We start from the raw sequence: 24289 nt of genomic DNA, 5'->3' as shown, positions 1-24289 counted from the left end.
CAATTGCTTTTATTTAATAAAAAAACAAGTATCCTCTAGTTTCTATTGTGAATAAAATGTTATCTCAATAAGAAATGAAAGAAATCCAAACTGTACACATCAGACTTTATTCTTTTTTCTATTTTTAAATTGGACTTTCTGCTGAACCCAACAAGATGGCTGCTACAAGTCAAGTGACGACATGATTCGCTTGATTTGTTCTGGAAGTTACCAACAGGAGCTACAAGAACAAAAGAATCCTCCACTCATCATCGTGGAATCTCACAATTAATTGTAAAGGCATTATAACCACAAAACTAGGGGATTCACAGATCAAAACTCATTATTCCTGCAGTTGTTAACTGACCCACTCATCTCACACCTGGGACTGTCCAGGTCCATTTCAAAGGGCACCATTGAGTAAACAATGGATGTCATTTGCATCTTGATAAACTTAACCTCTCTAGGGGACTTAGAAGGTCAGCCCGGACAATGGCAAGCTGGACCTGGATTTGGATCCGGATTTGGATGAGCATCTGGACCTGGCTTTGGATAAAGATCTGGACATTGGTCCAGATTTGGATGAGGATCTGGACCTGGATCCGGATTTGGATTTAGATAAAGATCTGGACATGGGTCCAGATTTGGATGAGGATCCGGATTTTAATCCGGATTTGGATGAGGACCTGGATCCAGATCTAGATTCGGATGAGGACCTGGGACCCGGATCCGGATTTGCCGTCTCTCTGCCTCCAGCCCACGTGCTTCCGGTCGCGGGGCCGGAAGTGAGGTGTGGAGCCCGATACCCGCTGCTGTGAGCAGCTGAAGGACAGTCAGTCACTCAGTCACACTCGCTGGGAGAGGCCGGGGCGGTTGCACCGAGGTAAGGGAGGCGGCAGCGGGCACGGAGGGAGCAGGGAACGGGGTACGGCCCAGTCGCTGGGTCCCGGGGTGGGAGCGCGGTCCTGGCTTACCAGCTCCATGCCGTGGGGCGGCTCCTGTTAGGCCCTGGTCAACCTGCCCTAACGACATTCACTCCTGTTCTAACCGCATGGACAGCAGGAGGGAAGGTCAGCGTGCGTGAGGGTCACACTGGAGCCCCTCACACTCAGTTACTGAGAGTTAACATCATCCAACAGCCGCTCAAAATTCTGATGCCTAAAATCTCCATGTCTTGACCCAGCTAAGTCAAAGTGAAGAAATTATCTTTCCGTTTTATTTTTTTTCTCTCTCTGAGATAAACCTATAATTTTAAACTGATGTTGCGTTGCACGGTGCAGGGTAAAGACGGGACATGGAAAGGAGACTGCACCCTGTCAGCTCCTCGGTCAAACCAGTTGTTCAGAAATCGTGAGATGGATCTAAGTGGCAATGACTGGAGCATACGTTCTCTTCCAATGCAAAGCTTTTCTCCACTGCTAAAACTCAAGAGAATTGGTTCGAAATTGCATATATTTCAGATTCATATCATTCATTTGATTGAGGTCTGAAGAAGTCATACGGACTCGAAACGTTAACTCTCTCTTTCCACAAATGCTGCCAGATCTGCTGAGTTTTTCCAGCATTTTCTGTTTTTAATCTATTTGTGTTATGATTGCAAGAAAGCGCGCACTACATTGAATTAGTACATAAACCGTTCCCATGACCAATTTTACTGTTCTCCCCACCGCCCCCACCCCTGCCAACCATTTTATTGAAGCAATTTTTGGGATACTTCATTTTTCCTATGTTGTTTGAATTTTATAATCGATTTTCTCCACATTGGAATGTTCAGTACAGTTGATTCTCTATGCGGCTTCATTGGAACAAGGATATAAAAGAAGAATGCTCTGATGATAAAGAGTGTATATTTCACAACTACATGATGGTCCTGAGGCATGTCATAGCCGTATATTTTTTGAAGTGTTAAGAAATCAAGTAGCTAATTTGCACATAGTTAGGTTCCTCAAACAGCAGTACCATAAATAACTAGATAACCTGTTTTGCAAAGTGGTTGAAGAAAATGTTGTGGCCAGGACGTGTCCTTTACCCTTCAAATAGGCTCTTTTACATGCATGCGAGAAAGCAGATGGGGGCCCTGGCTTAACATCGCTGAAAGACTATGTCTTGTTGCACCAAAGAAGGTTTAAATTTTGATGTTTTAATACCAGTACTATAATGCACACACTGCTTTAAAATATAGAATTTAAAATAAAGAATGCTTTATTTGTCTAGTGTCTCCTCATAGCTAAATCTGTTAATTCTGCTAGAATTGTAGTAGTGAATTTCTTCTGCGTCCTCTCTATGGCATTGAATCCTTTCCAAATTAAGGTGCCCAGTGCTGAGCATTATATTGGAGCTGCAGCTTAATCACAGTGTGTGGATTTATCACTGCCTCTTTGCTTTAGTACTGTTTGTTTATGCAGCCAATGATTTTGTACATTTTTGAACAGCTTTATCAACTTCTGCTTTAAGGTTTGCTTATCTGAACCCCTAAGTTCTTTGCTCCTCTAATCTTTTAAAGTTCCACTATTTAGTATATATGTTGTATCCTTGTACCTCCTCCCAAAATATCCTTGTGTTTATAAATGCCATCTATATACCAAATCAACTAAAATGAGAGAACTTAAGCAATCTCATCAGTTAACCACAGCCCCTATTTTGGCATTTGTAAATTGATGCTGAATCTATATTGTCTTGATAGTGAACTTGAGTCAGGATCTTGTACATAAATAGATATCTATAAATATTGATTTCCTGTGGCATTGCACATTAGGAGTCAAAATCAAGCATAGTTTTCAGGTGAGTAGGGGTTAAAGAGTAGGGAATAATCCCATTTTATTCATATGAGTTCATACATTCTGTTGATTTCACATTCCCATTATAAATCCATATGGCCACATTTATAATGGAAAAAACCTCTGCAAAATTGCCACCCTTCCACTCTTGCCATAGGCAGTACCTCCGCTGTCAGGAAAGTATAAGTACAGCATAGGAAGTTTACATAGGCAGTTTCCATTGCAATTATGGAATTTTTTTTAATGGGATGTGAGCTGATTAAGGCCAACGTTTGTTGCCCATCCCTAATCTTCCTTGAGAATATGATGGCAAGCTGCTTTTCCTGAACCGCAGCAATCCATGTTATGTAGGTATACCTGCAGTGGTGTTACGAAAGAAGTTGCAGGATTTTGACCCAGCAACAGTGGCGGAACGGTGATAATGGTTCCAAGTCAGGATGGAGTATGGCCTGGAGGGAAACTTGCAAGCCGTAGTGTCCCCATGCATCTGCTTCCCTTGTCCTTCTGGGGGTTGCAGGTTTGGAAGGTGCTGTTGAAGGAGGCTTTACAAGTTGCTGCAGTGCATCTTGTTCATGGTGTACACTGCTGCCATTGTATGTCGATCGTGGGGGGAGTGAATATTTAAGTTAGTGCAAGGGGAACTGATCAAGTGAGCTGCTTTGTCCTGGATGGTGTTGAGCTTGTGTGGCTGGAGCTGCGCTCATCCAGGCAAGTGAAAAGTATTCCATCACGCTTCTAGCTTGTGCCTTGTGGATGACTCACTGCAGAATTCCTACCCTCTGACCTGTTCATGTAGCCGCAGTATTTTTTAGATGGCTGGTCCAATTCTTTTGTTGTCAGTGGTAACCCCCAGGATGTTAGTGGGGGATTCAGGGATGAAAATGCCATTGAATGTCAAGAGGAGTTAGTCAGATTCTCTTGTTGGAGATGGTCATTGCTGGCACTTGTGTGGCACATATATTTTTTCTTTAATGGGATGTGGACATTGCTGGCAAGGCTGATCACTAATTGCCCTTGAACTGAGTGGGTTTTTATGACAATTGAGGAGGGTTTCGTGATCACTATTACTGAAATGAGGCTTTTAATTCTAGATTTTATTTGAACCCATGTCCCTAGAGCAATAACCTGAAGGTCTGGATTACTAGTACAGTGACATTAACTCTACACCACCATCTACCTGTCCCCGGTGTTGCGAAGGATGGGTCTGGCCACGCTGCCGCGGAACGCTCCCAGTAGTTGGACCGTACCACCTGTCCCTCGTGGAAAAATTTATGCAGAAAAACACCTTTGACCACAAGTCCATCAGGCAGTGGTAGGCACGTAACGTCTTAGAGGCCCTGAGGGAAAAGGAGAGGGTGGATCCTGTGGGATGGTTCCCCGAGCAGACTGTCAGTCATTTGCCAGAATGCCTCATCACCAGAACTTTCCAACAAGCACCAAGACGTAGCTTGGCTGGTGGTGAGAAAGGCCCTCCCCATCAGATCCTTCCTACACGCCAGGAGTCTCACCCCCTCGGCACGTTGCCCTCGAGGTGGCTGTGGTGGGGAAGAGACCGTTGTTCACCTCCTTGTGGATTGTGCCTTTGCAAAGAAGGTCTGGAGAGAGATGCAGTGGTTTCTGTCGAGGTTCATCCCGAGCAGTTCTGTGACACAGGACTCTGTGCTCTACGGGCTGTTCCCAGGGACACACACCGAGACAAACATCAACTGCAGCTGGAGGATCATCAACTCGGTGAAAGACACTCTTTGGTCTGCCCGAAACTTGTTGGTCTTCCAGCGCAAAGAGTTGTCCCCAACCGAGTGTTGCAGACTGGCACATTCCAAAGTCCAGGACTACGTGCTGAGGGACGCACTAAAGCTTGGGGCAGCTGCCGCAAAGGCGCAATGGGGAAGGGTCGCTGCCTAAGACCTTTCTGCCACAGTGCACCGAGGGGCTGGGAACTGTTTAGAGCCCCTCGGGCTGTACAGCTCAAAATGAATGTCTGAAAATGATTGTAATATTCATTGTTTGTACTGATGCACCTTGTGATACATTTTGTAAAAGTTGAACCTGATTGTACTTTTGTTATGGTGATTTTGAAATGGTTTGGAATGTTGTTGAAGATGTTTTGTGAATAAAGTATATTTTTGCAAAAAAAAATTAACTCTACACCACCATCTCCCCATAATGTTAAATAGGAACTTGGAAAAGGTGACAGCATTCACAAATGTATACAACTTTTAAAATCTTAGTTAAATAGTGAGCAATTGTCTCCGTATTGATCCATGGGAAAATCAATGCTTACCATCGCTCCAGTGTGCAAAACATCATTAACCAGTATTTTCACTATTTTATTTCGGTCAACTTTTTAACCATGCTGACAATATTGCCATTATCACCCAGTGCATCAATTTTAAATCTTAAGCGGCACCGTTTCAACTGTCTTTGAGATTTTGGAAATGCATATACTCATTTTTGTTCCATTTTAATATGAAAAATATCACATCCAAGACACAATGAGGCTACATTCATGATTGGTTGAAGACTCAGGTTTTATTTCATTTTTTTTTTCTTATCGAATTGCTCCTCACCCACTATAATTAAAGATTTCTGATATGGTGTGTTGTGGGGATGGGATGGGGCGGGGGAGGGGTGGATCCCTTAATAGGACTCAATATCCAATGTGGGGGTTTTGCATTTTAGTGAGTGTAGCATTAATTCGATGTCATTTGAAGTGCTTCCCGGGTCACAGTTCCGGTCTCACTCCATGCTCCCTAGAAGGAAGCACGAGTTATTGTCCTAATTTGTGTATTTAACTTGGTAAGTGGCATGTGCTGTTATGGTCAATGCAAAGGTGTTATTAATAGATTTTATGCATTGTTTCGACTTGTATGGAATCATTGAGATGGAGAATTTTATTTCTAGCTGAATTAAACACGCACGTTCATTCGGCGTTTACGGAAACGTGGCTTTACCTCTCTTTCGATCTGTAGGTTTTAAAAGCGAAACTTGTTTGAAACTTCGCTATCAACTGTAAATCCGATTGTGGATAAAGACCTTGGACGATAGTTTCAATTATGTGAATGCATCTTAACGGGACATCCTTTCAGAGCCTGTTTTTTTTCAGATCAGCTTGAGAAGATCGGGGTTACAGTGCACAAAATGCGTACTGTAGGCACTCAAGTTTAACATCTTTGACAACCACAAATATCGCTAAAAGTAATTTATTATCCTTTCAGTTGGGTTTTGTGACGGGAGCATGAGAAATACCTCAATTCATTTCTGAATAGGGATATGAAATTTGTTACCCATTCATCAATGGGTTGTCAAATGCTTCGATGTTTGAGTGCTCCATTTATTTATCAGTCCCAATAAGAAAACTTCTGTTTTGAGGTATGGAGCGCATGGTCAGTGCCAACTGGGCAGATGCATTCTCCGAGAAATGGGGTTGGTACATTTTCTCAAAATGGCTATAATTCATTGTGTTTTAGTCTTGATCTTTAGGTTTGGGACCCTATCTCTGAGTGTTCCTATATATGTACACTCCAGTCAGAAAATGTCTTGATGTTGTACCTACTTGTATTTGGAGTTTCCAACTTCAGGTTTCCAGCTCAGCGACTCAAAACTCAGCCCTAAACTTATTGGTGCATGAATTAAATTTTATATGTTCCTATATTAGCTTGGTTCAGTTGGAAGCACTCATCATTCCTGGGTTAAATGTTGTATTCAAGTCATGCACCCCAACTCCGAGTTCCTGTGAAGCCCAATGCAAACTGGAGGAACAGCACCCCATTTTCCGATTAGGCACTTAACAGCCTTCTGGACTTAACATTGAGTTCGACAACTTCAGACCATGAACTCTTTCCTCTATCCTCACCCCTTTTTATTTCCCCTTTTTCTACATTCATTTTTATTTTTTATCCACTTATTTTAATTCATTTTTCCCTGGTTTTATCCCCTTCTATCCCATTTTCTATCTTCCCCTGCCCCCTGGAAGTGAGATGGTGATGGTGTGCCCTCTAGAGGTTATCTGGGATCTGAGTGAGCATGGTCTGAACAAGGAAGTATAATTTTGAATGTTGAATTCAATGTCAAATTAAGTAGCGCAAGAGAGAGAGAGATTGGGTTAAGAGAGAAGAAAGTTGCAAAATAATTTGCATTTAACACTTGTCATTAAAGGGGTATTTAGATTTGAAATGGCTTCACTTAACTTTCTGTGGCAAGTTTGCTTGTATCTGCAGTGCAAGTATAGGAACTTCACATTGCTTAATGCATTTGAATGGGAGGGCAGATGGCAAGATCCATTTTTGCAAAGTAGCAATAGAATGGCACATCTCTAACCATGACTTCACTTTTTCTCTAAATACCCATCTGCTCTCGCCTGTAGTTGCTGTGGCGGTAGCACTTGGCTAACAGCGAGTACTATTAGCCTTGTTCCAATGGCCCAGAACTTGCTTTCAAAGTATTTGAAGCATTTGGGTTATTTCTGTGAAGTATAAGACTCTATAAATACAAGTCTTTTGCTCTTGTGTTGTTCAAGCTCTTTAGCCCTCAATGTTTTCCTAATGCTTGCTACCCTGCTGTTTGCCACTTAAATCTGATTGATGGGGGTTACAATATGTTAATAAACTACTTTATTATATTTTGACATGGAAGCAGATGGTTTGTGGCCCTGCATTTATCAAATCTTTGTTTCCCATATAACTTTAATCCTTTGTCATGCAATGTCTATTGTCCTTAACATTCACCTGCTCCATAATAAAACACAAAAAAGTCTTTCCCATGTGTTCTTTTGCTGGGTTCAATCTCCTGAGCAACTTTATTTCAGGATGTCAATGAATTAAAGCTCAATCAGTCCATTAGAAAATACTTAGTGCTACAGCCCGTGGGAGTTGAATTTAAGTTGTGCCATCTGGTGTAGCTATCTTGTTCTAAATGTCTAGACACAATATGACTTCGTTTATTTTAGACCCTCCGTTTATTAGCATTTTATGGTAATAAAATGATGGGCATAAAGCTGAAATTCAGTTAGGAGCAACATGAAGACCAGTGCAAATCATGAGTCCTGTTGTGTAAACTTTGACTTCCACCTGTTCAAAATGCTTGGCTTTTCAGCCAGCTACTCAACTAAATTTTGGGTGCTATTTCATTCTTCATAACGTGATCCTTCTATTGTAGATGACAACTTGAATGGCAGGCCATTTTATGACACTGTATACTTGGTGCTTCTCCTGCTCCAAAATGTTCCTTGCTGTGTATTTAGTATATATAGTTCCCAGGTGTTCAAAAATGCAAACAGGATCCTGGTTGCAAACTTTGTACGTGTAGAATTTTGCTGCACAGAAGGAAGCCATTCACCCTGTCGTTTATAATGGCTTTCAGAGTTTATCCAGCTAGTACTGTTTTTTGCTCCCTTTTCCTTTTTTAAAAATGTTCTTTATCATGTGCATCCATTTGCCTTTTAAACACTATTATGGATTCTTTCACCACTGTCTGGTAGGGAATTTTGTGCCTTGTAGTAACAGTCCATATCAACATTCTCCAAACCTCCTTTGTTCTTTCTGTTGTAATCTTAAATTCATTACCTTTATTCGTCAATGGTAGTTGATCTTTCTGCTTCTGCTCAAGATTATGGCTCCAGTAAATTTTATAGCCAAATTATTGAAAAATCGGTGTTGAAAATAGTGTATCTTGAAAATGGATGAGTAGTTTTGTTAACGCAGAATCAATGGTTTCATTTTACTTGGCTGGATGTCAAGGACAGTTTGGAACGCTAAGAAAGTACAGTATTGCCTTCAGGAGCACAGTTATTTGATGGCCAAGTAAGAGTTTTGATAATGGATCACTGGGGACTAAACCATTCCAAGTTCTGCATACCATCCAGCAACAAAGATTCACAACTTTAATTTTAGTGTTGGCTAACTCGTATCTCTTGCTCTGTTTTCTAACCTTATCCATGGTTTCTGATATCTGTCCTGAATGTTGCCTTAATAATCATGCCTGGCAATAAAAGGTTTTTCTGTGCAAGTTGAAGGTCGAGTAAACTAAATCTTACCAAAGACAATGGCACTAATGGGATGGTATCAAAGTTTATCAGCTCATTTCCTTATTGCATTTTTAACTCTTTTTCCTCAAGTTAGTGTGTCCTGGAATGACATTACTTTAGTTGCATTGCTTGTTTGAACCATTCACTTTAAAGCTTTTATACATGCATTTTATACATTGTGTAGAACAAAAGCATGATGGGAATAAACAGAATCATTTGATATGGTAAATACTGAGCTACTTGACTGCTGTGGCATTCATAGTCAACAATATAATAGATACAGCATGAAAGTGCACTCTTTAAATAGACAGCCACTTGCACTATCTCTTTAAATAGACAGCCACTTGCACTATAATTATATTACTGCGCGAGAGTAATTACTGATGGTATGGCAGATTTATTGACAAAAATTAAACTCTCAACTTAAAGTAGTTTGAAAATAATCTGTTCATTTGACAACTGATTCAGAAACTCCTCCAGTTATTAATCAGATCCTGTTGGATACGTAAATGAGAACTGCGATTGCTAAGTATTTTCTTGGAGGGGAATCATGGGTAGCATCCATGCCTATGAGCTCCAGGTTCAAGTCCCGCTCCAGGCCTTGTTGGTCCTGAAAGGTGTAGTCATAACACGGCCGAACAGGTTGATTATCAACCTGCAAACCCTTTCAGCACCCAATAGGCACTAAGAATGGGAGAGACTCCTGGTCAGCTGTGCCTGATTGTGGAATGGTGGCCCTCAAGCTGTACCCTCTGGCTTCAGGTTAGCGACCTGTTCCAGGGAAAAACAAGGTATGGAAAACAGGCTGTGTCTGCCTCATCATCTCTGGACATGGGACGTTTTTTGAGTCTAATCTTACTGAGCCAGTCTTGCCCTGCAGGGACACCTAGTACCTAGAAAATTCACTGGGATTGAGTGCCTGTAGTGATGCTTGAGAGTTTCTTTTCTTGCCTTTATCTTTCTCCCTGCCCCCACATGTGGCATAGAATAAAACTTAGAAAACTCCTGAAGGTATTGCTGGTATTGCAGTACATTTGGATTATCGAAGATTTTCTTGAATTTCAAAACTGGAGACCAATTGAAACCCTTTTTGACCTTTTCAGCTCAGTTCTAGCTGAGGTTTGGGTATTTTGATTTAAATTAATTACTGTGGGGGTCAGGGGGGTAGTGGAAAAGAAGTTATTCAGGTCAAATAATAGGTGAAGAACATTAAACTTCATTGTAGAATAATAGATAGTAGAATGTTATTACTGACACTTGCTGCTGATCTAGTAATTTATTTTCCTCTTTTCAGCAATCTAAATTTCACCACATAATCCCACAATGGATCGTGCTAGAATGACCATTTCTAGTTTGGTAAGAAGATACTCTTTTAATGTCTTGTTTTATTGCATCATACAGTTGGATTATATTTTACTGGCATGGGAGTAGTGCAGTTTGATGCAGACAATCACTAATGCGTATTGATTTTTTTGAAAGGCAAGTATTATTCCATATTGGGATTTTGCTCTTGCAAATTGGACCATATCACAAACTTCTGTGTGTCATATGTAACCTGATTTAAGCTCATTAAAATGGTGAGGGTGGAGCACTGGTCTGCAACAATTTGTACTAAGGGCACCAAATAGATATAATAAAACATCCCAAGGCACTTCATAAGAGCATTATAAAATAAAATAGGAGATATTAAGTCAAATGATCAAAGGCTTGGTTAGAGATAGGTTTTAATGAGTGTCTTAAAAATGGAAAGCAAGGCAGAGGTGTAGGCTGGGAATTCAAGCTTGGGACCTAGACAACTGAAGGAGCAGCTGCCAGTGGTGGAGCACTTAAAATTGGGGATGTTCAAGAGGTCAGAATTGGATGAATGCTGATATGAGGGTTGTGGGGCTGGAGGAGATTACAGAGGGAGGGAGGGAGGAATTTGAAAATGAGGGTGAGAATTTTAAAATCAAGCACAGGGGCAATAGGTAAACGGAACTTAGTGCAAGTTAAGATACAGGCAGCTGTGTTTGAGATGACGTCAAGTTTATAGGGGGTAGTATGTGGGGTACCATCCAGGAATGCATTGGAACAGTGAAGTCTAGAGGTAACAAAGGCAGGGATGAGGGTTTCATCGGCAAATGAGCTGAGATGGGCAGGTTGGGCAATGTTATTGAGGTAGAAAAAGGCAATCTTATGGCGTGAATATGTGGCTAGAAGCTTATCTTGGGGTCAAATATGACACAGATTGCAAACAAATTTAGTCTCGGACTGTGCTGGAGATGCAGTCAGTAGCGAGGGAAGAGACTGTGGACTGAACTTTCTTCAATCTTCCTAATACTTAATTGAAAGACATTTCTGCTCACCTATTGTTGGACGTGGGTAAGCAGTCTGATAATTTAACAACAGATGAGTCGAGAGATAGTGATGAGATAGATCTGGTTACAAGTGAAAACTAAGGCTTTGCTTTTGGACGATGTCACTGAGGAACAACAACATGTAGATGGGAAGTAGGAGGGGATGGATTTTTGGTGGACACCAGAGATAACGGTTTGGGGGGTGAATCATAAAATCATAGAATGGCTACAGCATAAAAGGAGACCATTCAGCCTATCCTGTTCATACCAGCTGGGAAGACAAGCCATTGCAAGTAATACTCTGGCTTTGATTAAAAGATAAGAATGGAACCAGGTAAGAGCAGCCCCACCCAGCTGGATGACAGTGGAGAGTTATTAGAGGAGTATGATGTGGTCAACCCTGTCGAAGGCTGTGTGCAGGTTGAGGAGAGAAGGTTTGCCTTTGTCACACATACAATGCCATTTGTGACTTTCATAAGAACTGTTTTCATATCTTGGTGCGGGGGTGGGGGGGTAGAAACCTAATTGGAGGGATTCAGAGATGGGCTTCGATTTGGGAGATAAAAACACGTTCAAAGACTTAAGGGGAAGGGGAGATTTGGAGACGGGACAATCGTTTGCAAGGACAGTGGGGGCAACTACTGTTTTTTTTTTCGAGGAGAGGGCTGATGACAGAAAATTTAAAGGAGAGAAACAGTTCCTGAAGAGAGCATAGTTAACAATATCAGCTAATATGGGGACCAGAGGAGAAGTTGGGCGGTCAGTTTATTGCAAAAAGGACTGAGGGAACAGGAGGTGGGTCTTGTGGATAAGATGAGCTCAGAGATGGAATGAGGAGGGAGAGAGAGAAACTAGACACAGGTGAGTTTGGGACTAGGGTAGGGGGGAGCATTAAAGGATTTGACTGGGTGGGCCCGTGGAAAGGACATACATGATTGAAACAGCTGATGGATGGTCTTGACCTTAGTGACGAAGTCCATAAGCTCTTCACACATTGCTGAAGGTGAGGGTCTAGGGAAGAGGGGGTTAAGATGTTTTGCAGTAGATAAAAGAAACTGGGGCTATCGTTGCATCCCAGGATGTTTCTGGAATAATATGCAGTTTTAGCAGATGAAAGCAAGACTCAATAATCTGGTGGTTGATGACTTGTCTACAATACACTTGTGGGATTGGAGATGAGGGCCATATTAGGGGGAACGGCCAGGATGAGAGAGACTAAGGGTTCCATTGGGGACTCAGGCATCAAAGGTAGAGGTAAGTGTGTGGTGGAGCAAATCAGTAGCTGCACATATATGGTGAATGGAGAGACAAAGGCTAGACAGTTGGGATTTCTAAGTGCAATTATAAGTGAATTGGGGGATAGTGTTTTCCTGGGGTGGATACAAAAGGAGGTAAGGTTGGAGCATGGTATGGGGTGTGGGTGGAGAGTGATACAAGGAAGTGAGTTGGTCTTTTCTGTGATTGATACAATGGGGCTAGCAAGAAATGAGATGACAAGGTCAAGTGGGTTGACTATGAAAATGGGTTTGGGAGGTTTACATGAATGGACAGGTAAAGAGGGTGGCGAATGCAGAGGAGAAGGAGCATGATGAGTTGGGATGGAGATTGAAATCCTAATGAAAAGTCATTCAGTGTAGAGGCTGAAGGAGGAAAGCAGTGAAGATATCTCAGTGAGAAAGTTTTCATTGTACTTAGGAGGGTGGTAGAGAATGTTTTTGAACAAGAGGTGAGAGGGGTGGAACAAGGTGAGATGCTCAAAGGAGGAGAAAGTGTCAGTGGTTTAGGGGGTCAGGACAGGTGTAATCTGTTGATAAGTACCATTCTGCCACCACAATGGTCTTTGTAGGGCAAATGGTGTAAGATAGCCAAATGATGAGGCCTCCTCAAGTGTAAAGGTGTCATCACCCTAGAGCCTGGTTTCCTGGAAGCTATGTCAATGCAATCATCTTCAAAAAGTTCATAAAAGCAAAAAACTGCGAATGCTGGAAATCCAAAACAAAAACAAAAATACCTGGAAAAACTCAGCAGGTCTGGCAGCATCTGCTGAGAGGAGCACAGTTAACGTTTCGAGTCTGAATGACCCTTCAACAGAACTAAGTAAAAATAGAAGAGGGGTGAAATATAAGCTGGTTTAAGGGGGGGTGGGACAAGTAGAGCTGGATAGAGGGCCAGTGATAGGTGGAGATAACCAAAAGATGTCATAGACAAAGGAGGTGTTGAAGGTGGTGATATTATCTATGGAATGTGCTAATTAAGGGTAGAAAGGACAAGCAAGGTACAGATAGCCCTAGTGGGGATGGGGTGGGGTGAAGGAATCAAAAAAGGCTAAAAGGTAGAGATAAAACAATGGATGGAAATACATTTAAAAATAATGGAAGTAGGTGGGAAAAGAAAAATCTATATAAATTATTGGAAAAAAGGTGGGGGGGGAATCGGAAAGGGGATGGAGGAGAGAGTTCATGATCTAAAATTGTTGAACTCAATATTCAGTCCGGAAGGAGCTCCTTCCGGACTGAATATTGAGTTCAACAATTTTAGATCATGAACTCTCTCCTCCATCCCCACCCCCTTTCCAAATTCCCCCCCTTTTTTTCCCAATAATTTATGTAGATTTTTCTTTTCCCACCTACTTCCATTATTTTTAAATGTATTTCCATCCATTGTTTTATCTCTACCTTTTAGCCTTTTTTGATTCCTTCACCCCACCCCACCCCCACTCGGGCTATCTGTGCCTTGCTTATCCTGCTTTCTACCCTTAATTAGCACATTCCATAGATAATATCACCACCTTCAACACCTCCTTTGTCTATGACATCTTTTGGTTATCTCCACCTATCACTGGCCCTCTATCCAGCTCTACTTGTCCCACTCCCCCTTAAACCAGCTTGTATTTCACCTCTCTTCTATTTTTACTTAATTCTGTTGAAGGGTCATTTGGACTCGAAATGTTAACTGTGCTCCTCTCCGCAGATGCTGCCAGACCTGCTGAGTTTTTCCAGGTATTTTTGTTTCTCAAGAAGTTCATGTTTGGCAAGGGTCGTGTTCACAAGTTAACTGAGATTGTTTTGAAGTTGGAGGATCTCGTATTTGCACGTTATTCTTGTTAACTGGGTTATTCTTTCCTTAGTTGACCAAGGTTTCTTAAACAAGTTTCTGCTGAGCTAGCTAGTTTTAAAATCTACTTGCATGCAAATATTTTTTTTAACTCTCCATTACTGTTGAAAGATTTAGAAACTATTATCACATGTAACATTTCCTACTTTAGTTTGGAGTTGAGCCAAGATCATATACACGTTTCAGTCTAACACGCCGAACAGATGGGGATGGCAGCAGAGTCGAGATGAAATTAGCAGAGACTGAGAATGATGAGGAGATGGGAGATGCAATGGCAGATGGCATGGAGACTCAGATAGAGAAACCTCAGAATAACTATAAGCCCTTGTGCTATTTGATGGCTGCTGTGTTGCTTGTCCTAATAGGTAAGAATGATCTTCCCTGTCTGACTTTAGTAACATCAAACAATTTTCCTCCTTCCTCTGTCCATCAGAAAAAACTTGCTAGGGGAGGAGGAAACCGTTGTGCTTTGGTAATATAATAATGTTAGGTCAAAATTGACTTATATATCTACGCTGAAGTTTGTAATGGGTGATTTTGTACCAGCAGCAATTGAATTGATGGCAAATCTTATATGCTTATGTTTTGAATTACACTAACCATTTTTTCCTCTAGGCACTTAATGGCCAATTAAATTTCATTGAAGTGACTATGGCCAGCAAGCTTCTAAGATTTCAACTTTTGTACTGTTTTTCTGGGACTCTATTGTGTACTTCTAATTTTAAAAAAATGCCACTGTGTAGCCTCTGCAATGACCTTGTGATGAAGTTTCAAGCCATAACTCTATCCCCGGAGCCTTTACACAATTCCTAATTTGACCTTGCTATGCGATCAATTTACAAAGTGAAATTTATTGTATGCATTAGTCTGCAGTCTTCACTTTTTATTTCCCCAGAAGTGGTATCGGTGAGCTTGACAGTTTTTGGAGCAATTCTCCTGGTCGTTGTGCCTTTTGAATCCCTTCCTATCTCTGAATCTAGAATCATAGAATTCACATCACAGTTCAGCCCTTCACATCTCTCTCAGCAGTTCACTCAGTGTATACCATTCATTCTATTTTGGAATAAAATAACATATCTTTCTCCTCTTGAGAGAGTGGTAGTGGGGATTCCATGACTTTTTTTGTACCTGTGAGTAAGAGTCCTAGTTGGTGTGTTGAATTTTATTTTGGTGCCAGAATGGGTGGAAAACATTGGAAAAGGGAGAACGAGGGTCAAAGTGAATGAGGTCTTGCTGGGGAGTTTAAATAGTTAAGCAGCAGATTGACAAATAGCACCTGAAGCATGTCGTTTTTCAGATTTGCTTCTTGTGCCACACACTGGTTAAGGAAGGACAGTTTAGGAAACTCAATGCATTGCTGTCGAGCTAGTTTGGGGTCGAAGGTTTCATGTTCTTGAAGAATTGGAGTGAATTCTGAAGGAGGGGAAGGCCTTGTTTAAAGGCCAGCCTTAGTGTGAACTGAAACTGTGTCCTTGCAGAGGGTAAATAGGAAAGTGGGAGGGTTCTTCTTTAACTGGAGAAAAGAATCTAGGCTTAATACTAGTGAGGGCAGTGGGATTGCGTATGTTGGAACATGAGCAGAAACTAATTGGAAGAAAGTGACAGTGATAAATTCACTGTATAATAGGCAATGAGCATCAAAATTATTCAAAACGAAAAAGGAATAATGATTAACTTGTCAAAATGATTTGTGTGTGTGCATAGTAATGAACACAAAGGCATTTAGCACAAAATTGGAATGTTAAACCAGAGTTGTGATATAATTGCTAAATTGAGATGAACTTTGGCTTGGACAGGACTGGAGGACTTGCTTTTCTGATGATGGAGAATGCAATTTCTGGCAGCTCATTGTTTAGTTGCCAAGTGAGAAGAATGATTAGAAGTTTTGTTTCTGTGGAAGATTGTAACGTACAATGCTTTGACACAATGTGGTTGAGAGGTTACATCCTTTAATCAAAAAAGGATAAATATTTGTAGCAGAGAGAGCAGGGTCCTGGGATTAGTTCTGGATTGCAAAAAGCTTAAAGCATAAATGTGGTGTGTTGAACAGCCTTGTGTTGTAAATTTATGAAATAATTGACTAGTGAATTTTTAAATTTTTGTATAGGATTCAACATCTTAAACATCTGACTTTTATTCTTGCAAATGTTAGTTAATTTATTCTTTCTAATATGCATTTCAAAGAGTATTTATTGGTAAACTGCTTTGGGTGTTATATTGCTAAAGCATTAACTGCATATTTATCATTCCTTTGGCCTTCAGGGTTTCTAGTTGGTTACCTGGCATTTCGTGGTCAAACACCAAGGAAGTCCCTTTCTTTTCCTGTCCAAACTACAGGAACAAGTTGCACAGATAATGATAATGACGAAGATGACGTTATTAACTCTGAAAGTGAGACAGAATTTTCATCACTCTATTTCTCTGATCTTATGAAAATGCTACAGGATAGCCTGAGATCTTCAAATCTGGTATCTAAAATTCGGTAAGCGGACCATGATTGTACCCTATTTTTGTTACAGGAGAGTTAAACAAGTTGCTCAAGTCTGTCTGGCTAGAATGTCTGGCATTCCTCAATTTAAATATTGTGAACAAGTGGCTGCATGATCACAACAAATGAGCAGTACTAAATTCAATTAATGAAAGTTTCAGATATGCAGATAAAAGATCATTGACTTGAAATGTTAACTGTGTCTCTTCATTGACGCTGCCTGACCTGCTGAGTATTTCCAGCATTTCCTGTTATTTCAGATCTCTAGAATCTACAGTATTTTTGTTTTCATGTTTATTATCTATGACCAATTCTGATGACCAACCTCTCCTTTAACTTCAGGATATCCCTCCCTCATTTGTTGTCAATTCCTTTTGGTAATCTTCAGAATTGTGAATGGCTTCAGTTGACATGACTAATAATGCCCTTTTCTTAGGCACAACCCCTTTTTCTCAAAACCGCTTGTCACCACCATCACTCACCCCCAACCTGCCTCAAGAGCACTCGCACTTGACTTGTTTGTCCTTACCAACCACTGCATCATTTCCAACTTTGGACTTGCCTTTCACATTAAAGGTGCTACATAAATGCTATGTAATTTGTCTATAATGGCAGCTGCTGCTCACCAAATCTGTCTCTTGTCTTGTCAGCGAAGTTTCTGAGATTAGCGATCGTGAAACTGGAAACAGTGGAGATCGGACTATCACTCAGATGATCCGTCAAGAGCTTTTGAAGAACTTGGGCCAGCACAATGTCTGGTTTGACACTCACTATGTAATGCTGCAAGTTAACAGGTTAGTGCTGTGGAAATTGCACTTTGAGAAATTGAGAGTTTATCGCATAAGCGGAAGATGATACATGATAATTATGAACTTGTACAAGATTCAAGATATTGTGATGTACTTTCACTAAGTGGACAGTCACTTTCAACTGGATAGAATGCTTGGTTTACAACAATTTTAATTTCTGTTGCATTCAAATGTGAAGTTTTAGTACCATTTTGAACTTGAGTAGGAGTTTGTATTATGAAAAAAGCCTTCTTTTGCACCCTTGATTCTCATGGGAAAATTTCTCCTGGAAATGCAGATCTGTTTCAAATCATTTGCTGCTATAGTATGTAAAACTTACACACTTTGTCTGAAGCACAATGGATTGTTGCTTGTCTCACAAAATAGGCTTGCTGTTAAGTTCTCAACAGGGATCAGCATTTGCTTTGAAAAGGTTAACCCTTTAACACCAATAAAATGTTGCATCCATTTGCTAGTCTACATACTTATATCTGTGTGCACTTAAGCTTTGGAGTTTTGAGAGGGGGGGAAAAAATGCATTTGGGTTGTTTGTCAGTTGCAACTGAGGTTTATAAGCAACAGTTCATAGGAGGTGAAGAATCAAGAGAACTGAGCTTTGATAGTGGAAATTGGCTTCAGTTTCCCTATTTCGTGTCAGATTTTATGCATACAGCTGGAACAGAAGTTCTGAAAGTGAAAAATGAACAGCAGCTGAAAGAGTAAGAATGTTTTAGAGATGCTTCAGAAGAGGTAAATTGGCTAGACAGGTTATTTGTTCTTGTGCAAGGGCTGAAGAATGTGGAATTGACCCAATATAATGTTTTGGTTCCAAGTTGATTTTTGAAGAAGGTATGATTTCATTTGCCACCATCACTTGTTAAATAAGGTGTGCAATGTTGGTTTCCTGTCTGATTTGCTATTTGAGGCTCGCCATTGTCTTTTGCTCAATCCTCAACTGAAGCCTTGGAGGACTAGACTCTAGATTAGATATGCGTTCATTTAATTCCATTCATTAAGTTTTTGAGATGTATTGTTTGCAGACTAATGGGCGAAAACATTAACTCCACCCACCTTCAGTGGCAGAGGCAATAAAACAGCATGAATAGTGAGTCTTGCTGTTTCCATTTCCCATGACTATGGCAATGAGAGTTCCAATCCTTTGAAAGACAATTGGTGCAAAGCATTTTCCTTAAATGTGTTATGTAAGAAGTTTTTTTTTAATTTTAAAAGGCACATGGTTTCTAATTTATTGATTGTTTAATGCATAGTAATGAGCAGCTTTTTGAAATGGGGTTTACTGGTTTTAAAATTATACATTTAGAACACCGGTCAAACAATTTACTAAATCCTGCAATTTCGAGACGGTGTTCCTCATTCCTAGTTGGCCAATTTTTAGTCTCTGCTTTCTTTTATTAATCTCAGTAAGGTCCGAGCACTGTTGAGGTAGGTTTAAGCACCATACAGATTTTCATAAGCTGGAAGACTTTGGTTGTACGTTTGCTAATTATTTTGTGCTGTAACAAATGATGATGCCCTGAACTTAGCAATTACCTTCAGGAAGGGCCCTTGTAATTTGTTGACTGACCTGTTCAGATTGTTTTGAACTTAATTTTAATTTGGGCGCGTAAAAGTTGTCTGCAGTTTAATTTCTACATATTAAACCAATTTCTTTCACTGCTCTGGCTTGTCTCCTTCTAAATCCTTGTCCATCTTTTGTGGAACTCTATTTTTGAATCCTTCCAATCAGGTTTTTGCCCCTGCCACAGTACAGGAATAGCTCTTATTAAAGTCATAATTGACAACCTATATGATTGTGATAAAAGTAAACTATTCCTCTTCTGCCTGTCTGCAATCTTTGACTGACTGATTCTTGGGATGTCAGGATGGGATGTCGTATGAGGAGAGATTGGGTAGACTGTATTTGCTGGAGTTTATAAGAATACGAGAGGATCTCATTGAAATGTATAAAATTCTGATAGGGCTGGATAGATTAGATGCAGGGATGTTGTTTCTTCTGGGAGATCTAGAACAAGGGGCCACAGTCTCAATACGGGGTAGGCCATTTAGGATAGATGAGGAGAAACCTCTCCACTCAGAGGGTGGTGAACCTGTGAAATTGTCTCCAACAGAAGGTTGTGGAGGTCAAGTCACTGAATATATTTAAGAAGGAAATAGGTTTCTAGACTCTTAAAGGCGTTATGGGGAGAGATTGGGAGTATGGCATTGAGATAGAGGATCTGCCATCATATTAAATGGCAAAGCAGGCTTGAAGGGCTGAATGACCTACTCCTGCTTTCTATGTATTTATGACATTGTTGACTTCTCCATTCTACTCCAGCATTTCCACTGTTTTCCAACTGGATGAGACTGCATATGCCTGATTCCATTTTTATCTATCCAGCTGTAGCCAGAGAATCACTTGCCAATGGCTTCTCTTCCCTATACAATTATCTTTCGCGTTCCTCCAAGGATCTATCCTTAACTCCCTCCTATTTCTCCTCTGTACGCTGGCCCTTTAGTGATCTCATATAAAAACGTAGCATCAGTTTCCACTTATATGCTGACAATACCCAACTCTACCCCACCAGCACCTCTCTCGACAACTCCACTGTCCCTACTTTGTCAGGCTGCTTGTCGGACATTCAGTATTGGATGAGCAGAAATTTCCTCCAACTTAAATATTGAGAGGATAGAAGCCATCTGTTTAATCCCACCACTGAATCCTTTCCTCTTTCTGGCCACTGTCTGAGGCTAAACCAGATTGTTTACAAGTTCTATGTCATATTTGACTCCAGGATGGACTCCTGACCTCATCCATGCTATCACTGAAACAGCATATTTCCACCTTTGGCATCACCCAACTCCACCCCATTCTTAGCTCATCTGCTGAAACCCTCATCTACACCTATCTTTCCTCTCAACTTGATTGTTCCAATCCACTCCTGACCAACCTCCCTTGTTTTATCCCCTTTAAACTCCATCACCCAAAACTCTGCTTGTCCCAACTCGCTCCAAGTTCCATTAGTCCATTGCCCGTGTTCACTGGCCTACGCTGGCTAGTGGTTAAGCAGCAACTTGCTTTATAAGTTCATGTTTTCAAATCCCTCCATGGCCTCGCCCCTTCCTATCTTTACAATCTCCTCCGCGAGCCTCTTGAGATCCCAGCGCTGCTCTTGCATTCCTGATTTTTAGTTCTGCCATTGGTAGCTGTGCCTTCGGCTGCCAAGGTCCTTAACTCTCTCAAATTATTTCCCAAAATCCCACTTTGCCAAAGCATTGTCCCACATTACTGAGGGTAAATTTCCCTGAAGTTTTTGGTGCCATCATTCCTCACTTTTGAGTTCAGTTTCCCTAAGTTGTGATGACATTTTGTATTGCCTTCAAGCTACGAGTCCACCTACACCACAAGTTGGGACAGCAACACATGAAGCAAGTTCATTTTTTTTTTATTCGTTATGCATTTAATGCCCATCCCTAATTGCCCTTGTTCAGAGGGCAGTTAAGAGTCAACCACATTGCTGTGGGTCTGGAGTCACATGTAGGCCAAACCAGGCAGATTTCCTTCCCTAAAGGAACCAGAACAACAATTGACAATGATTTCATGGTCTTCATCAGACTTATAATTCGATTTTTTTTTTTTATTGAATTCAAATCTCACCATCTGCCATGGTGGGATTTGAACCTGGGTCCCCAGAGCATTACCTTGGGTCTCTGGAATACCAGTCCAGTGACAGTACCACTATGCCACCGCCTCCCCCTAGTCCAATTGCAGCAAGACTTGGACAATATCCAGGCTTGGGCTGACAAGTGGCAAGTAACATTCATGCCACATAAGTACCAGGCAATGACCATCTCCAACAAGAGAAAATCCAACCATCACCCCTTGACGTTCAATGACATTACAATCACTGAATCCCGCACTATCAACATCCTGGGAGTTACCATTGACCAGAAACTGAACTGGACTAGCCATATAAATACTGTGGCTACAAGAGCAGGTCAGAGGCTAGGAATCGTGCAACAAGTAACTCACCTCCTGACTCCCCAAAGCCTGTCAACCATCTACAAGGCACAAGTCAGGAGAGTGATGGAATACTCCCCACATGCCTGGATGAGCGCAGCACCCACAACACTCAATAAACTTGACACCACCCAGGACAAAGCAGTCCGCTTGATTGGCATCACATCCACAAACATTCACTCCCTTCACCACCGAAGCACAGTAGCAGCAGTGTGTCCCACCTGCAAGATGCACTGCAGGAATTCACCAAGGCTCCTTCGACAGCACCTTCCAAACCCACGACCACTATCATCTAGAAGGACAAGGGTAGCAGATAAATGGGAACACCACCGCCTGGAAGTTCCCCTCCATATCACTCACCATCCTGACTTGGAAATATATCACCGTTCAATCACTGTCGCTGGGTCAAAATCCTTGAACTCCTTTAATAGCACTGTGGGCGGTTCAAGAAGGTAGCTCCCCACCACCTTCTGAAGGGCAACTAGGGATGGGCAATAAATGCTGGCCCAGCCAGCGAAGTCCACATCCTGTGAATGAATAAAAAAAAGTTAGTATTAACTATATATTTTTAAATTATTTTTCATCTAGTAAAACTCCAAATAGAGTCTGGATTGTTGGAGGTAAAAACAAAGAGGTGGAGCTAGAACAGAGAAGTTCAAAGGTCTACTGTCCATACAGTGCAACTGGTAACTTCACGGTAAGAGTCAAACTTCTTTCAAACATTTTGTTATTCACTGCATTAGTGAATTTGCAGCTCATTCTAAACTAGCCAGCTTGAAAGCAGCATTTTATGAATGACAATGGAGTATCTTGTCCATAAGATGGAGTTCTAAAGGTTGCACTGGAGTATATTTACATTTCATTAAATTTTGTGTAGATTCCACACTGCATTGAAAATTTATGCTGGTGTTTCTTATAGGAACTTCAGTGTTGGCAGTCCCACACCCTCATGTTTCTGAGCCAGTAGGTGGCATTGCGAAAGAAATTCTATTTATTAACATTTCCGCTGACTTGTCATCGCTCTGAAATCAACCTCATTGTTCCACCTGTTGCTGATTGTAATTTGGTTTCAGTAAATGATTTTAAAAAATTTCCTCTGGAATTTCTTCCTTCCCTTTTGTATTGATGTTTAATTTTACGCACCAACTCTATCCTAGCAATTCTGATTTTCAGCAGAGATCCACTCTGGCCTGATCTGATGTTTTGAATAGGCACCTCACTTCTGTTTTCAAATGATTCACTTTCTAGGTTTGCTGAAGTTTTTTTTAACTAATTCTGTAGTGTAATCATAGAATAAAGTGGCACGAGAAAAAGGCCATTCTGCCCAACAAGTTTGTGCCAGCTCTTTCAATGAGCAACCCAGTTAGTCCCGCTCTGCCACTTTTTTTGAGGCGCCTGAAAATATGAATATTTTTTCTTACAAAGACTTAAAAGTTGTAATTTGAATTATAACTACATTTATTAAAGCTGTGCAGCTATTGATCCTTCACCACCAATATCTCAAACCAGTGATATGATGCTTTCTTTCTTGCTTTTTTTCCTGAGTTCTGCCAACATTGAGAATCATAATTCTTGGCAGCAAGGGTGGGTGCAGATTGAATACTGAACCTTCAATGCCTCATACCTCAACTAATGCATTCTGTGCTCTGTTTCAGGGCAAACTAGTATATGCCAACTATGGAACTAAAGAAGATTTTGACAGTTTGAGCAGCAACAACGTGGCAGTCAATGGCAGTGTTGTCATTGTTCGTGCGGGAAAGATTAATTTTGCTGAGAAGGTACATGTTCTGAAGAATGTTAATTAAACACAGTTAACTTAACCTTTTTGCCTGTGTTACTGGACCACATGCACCATATTTATTAGTAACTTAGATGATGGGATAAAAAGCTAAATATCTAAGTTTGCTGGTGAGACAGATAGGTGGCATTGTAAGCAGTGTATTGAGACATATTAAACTGTGGCAAATGGATTTTGATGTGAAGTCATCTGCTTCCTACCTTAAAAGGACAGAGTGCACTTTAAATGTGGAAAAGCTAGAAGCAGTGGAGGTCCAAAGAGACTTGGGCATCTAGGTCCATCAATCATTAAAATGTCATGAACAGGTACAGAAAATAATCCAAAAAGCAAACGGAATGTTATCCTTTATACTGAGATAATAGAATACAAGGGGTGGAAGTCGTGGTTCAGCTATGCAAAGCCCTACTTCCACTACACCATGAATAATGTGAGCAGTTCTGCTCACCACGTCTTAAGACTGATATATTGATGTTGGGAGGAAGTGTAGCATAGGTTCATCAGAATGATAGCTGGATTAAATTATGAGAAGAGATTACACAACCTATTTCATCCAGCTCCAGTGCAGAAATTCCCCTTGTTCCTTTTTAACTGGATTGCATTATAAATTCATCCATTTTATTAAACTTGACTTATATATGAAATGAAATCCTCATGCAAGATCATTAGGAAGTTGAAAGTTATAATTTAAACAGCAAGTGAAGCAGAACAGTTTACAGAGTCCATCTTATTCAATAAGTATTTTCATGGATACAATTCTATCTTGTAAGAGTAATGAATATGAATGACACTGTGAAGACCTCATACCACATAGGCATCATTTTCCTTCTATGAAGACTGGCTACATATCTAAAATTACTGTGTTTTAACTATTCTGTACAACACAGAACTTTATACATCATTGAAAAATAAGCCTGCCTAGTCTAAAAATTACAGCCAGACTTTTCAGGAATGAAATTAAGAAAC

At 40.8% G+C, this 24289-nt stretch overlaps 1 protein-coding gene across 3 annotated transcripts in view; it reads left to right on the top strand.

Annotated features, from left to right (window-relative positions):
- The first annotated feature begins 1269 nt into the window (after positions 1–1269).
- LOC144693883 (transferrin receptor protein 1-like) overlaps positions 1270–24289 on the top strand; it is a 49644-nt gene continuing 26624 nt past the window's right edge. The window contains exons 1-7 of one of the 3 annotated variants that reach the window (XM_078564029.1): positions 1270–1347; positions 10076–10137; positions 14383–14596; positions 16494–16713; positions 17370–17513; positions 22117–22225; positions 23184–23306. In XM_078564029.1, coding sequence (XP_078420155.1) covers positions 10105–10137; positions 14383–14596; positions 16494–16713; positions 17370–17513; positions 22117–22225; positions 23184–23306 — 843 coding nt within the window. In that variant the 5' untranslated portion in view covers positions 1270–1347; positions 10076–10104. Of the gene's footprint in view, positions 1348–5432; positions 5556–5874; positions 5900–10075; positions 10138–14382; positions 14597–16493; positions 16714–17369; positions 17514–22116; positions 22226–23183; positions 23307–24289 lie in introns of those variants that run through there. The other 2 variants (XM_078564028.1, XM_078564030.1) reach the window with 2 other exon arrangements.

This window comes from Cetorhinus maximus, chromosome 19 (genome assembly GCF_964194155.1).
Source record: "Cetorhinus maximus chromosome 19, sCetMax3.hap1.1, whole genome shotgun sequence".
NCBI classification, from domain to species: domain Eukaryota; kingdom Metazoa; phylum Chordata; class Chondrichthyes; order Lamniformes; family Cetorhinidae; genus Cetorhinus; species Cetorhinus maximus.
Note: the sequence above shows the minus strand (reverse complement) of the source record. Positions and strands in the feature narration are given on the sequence as shown.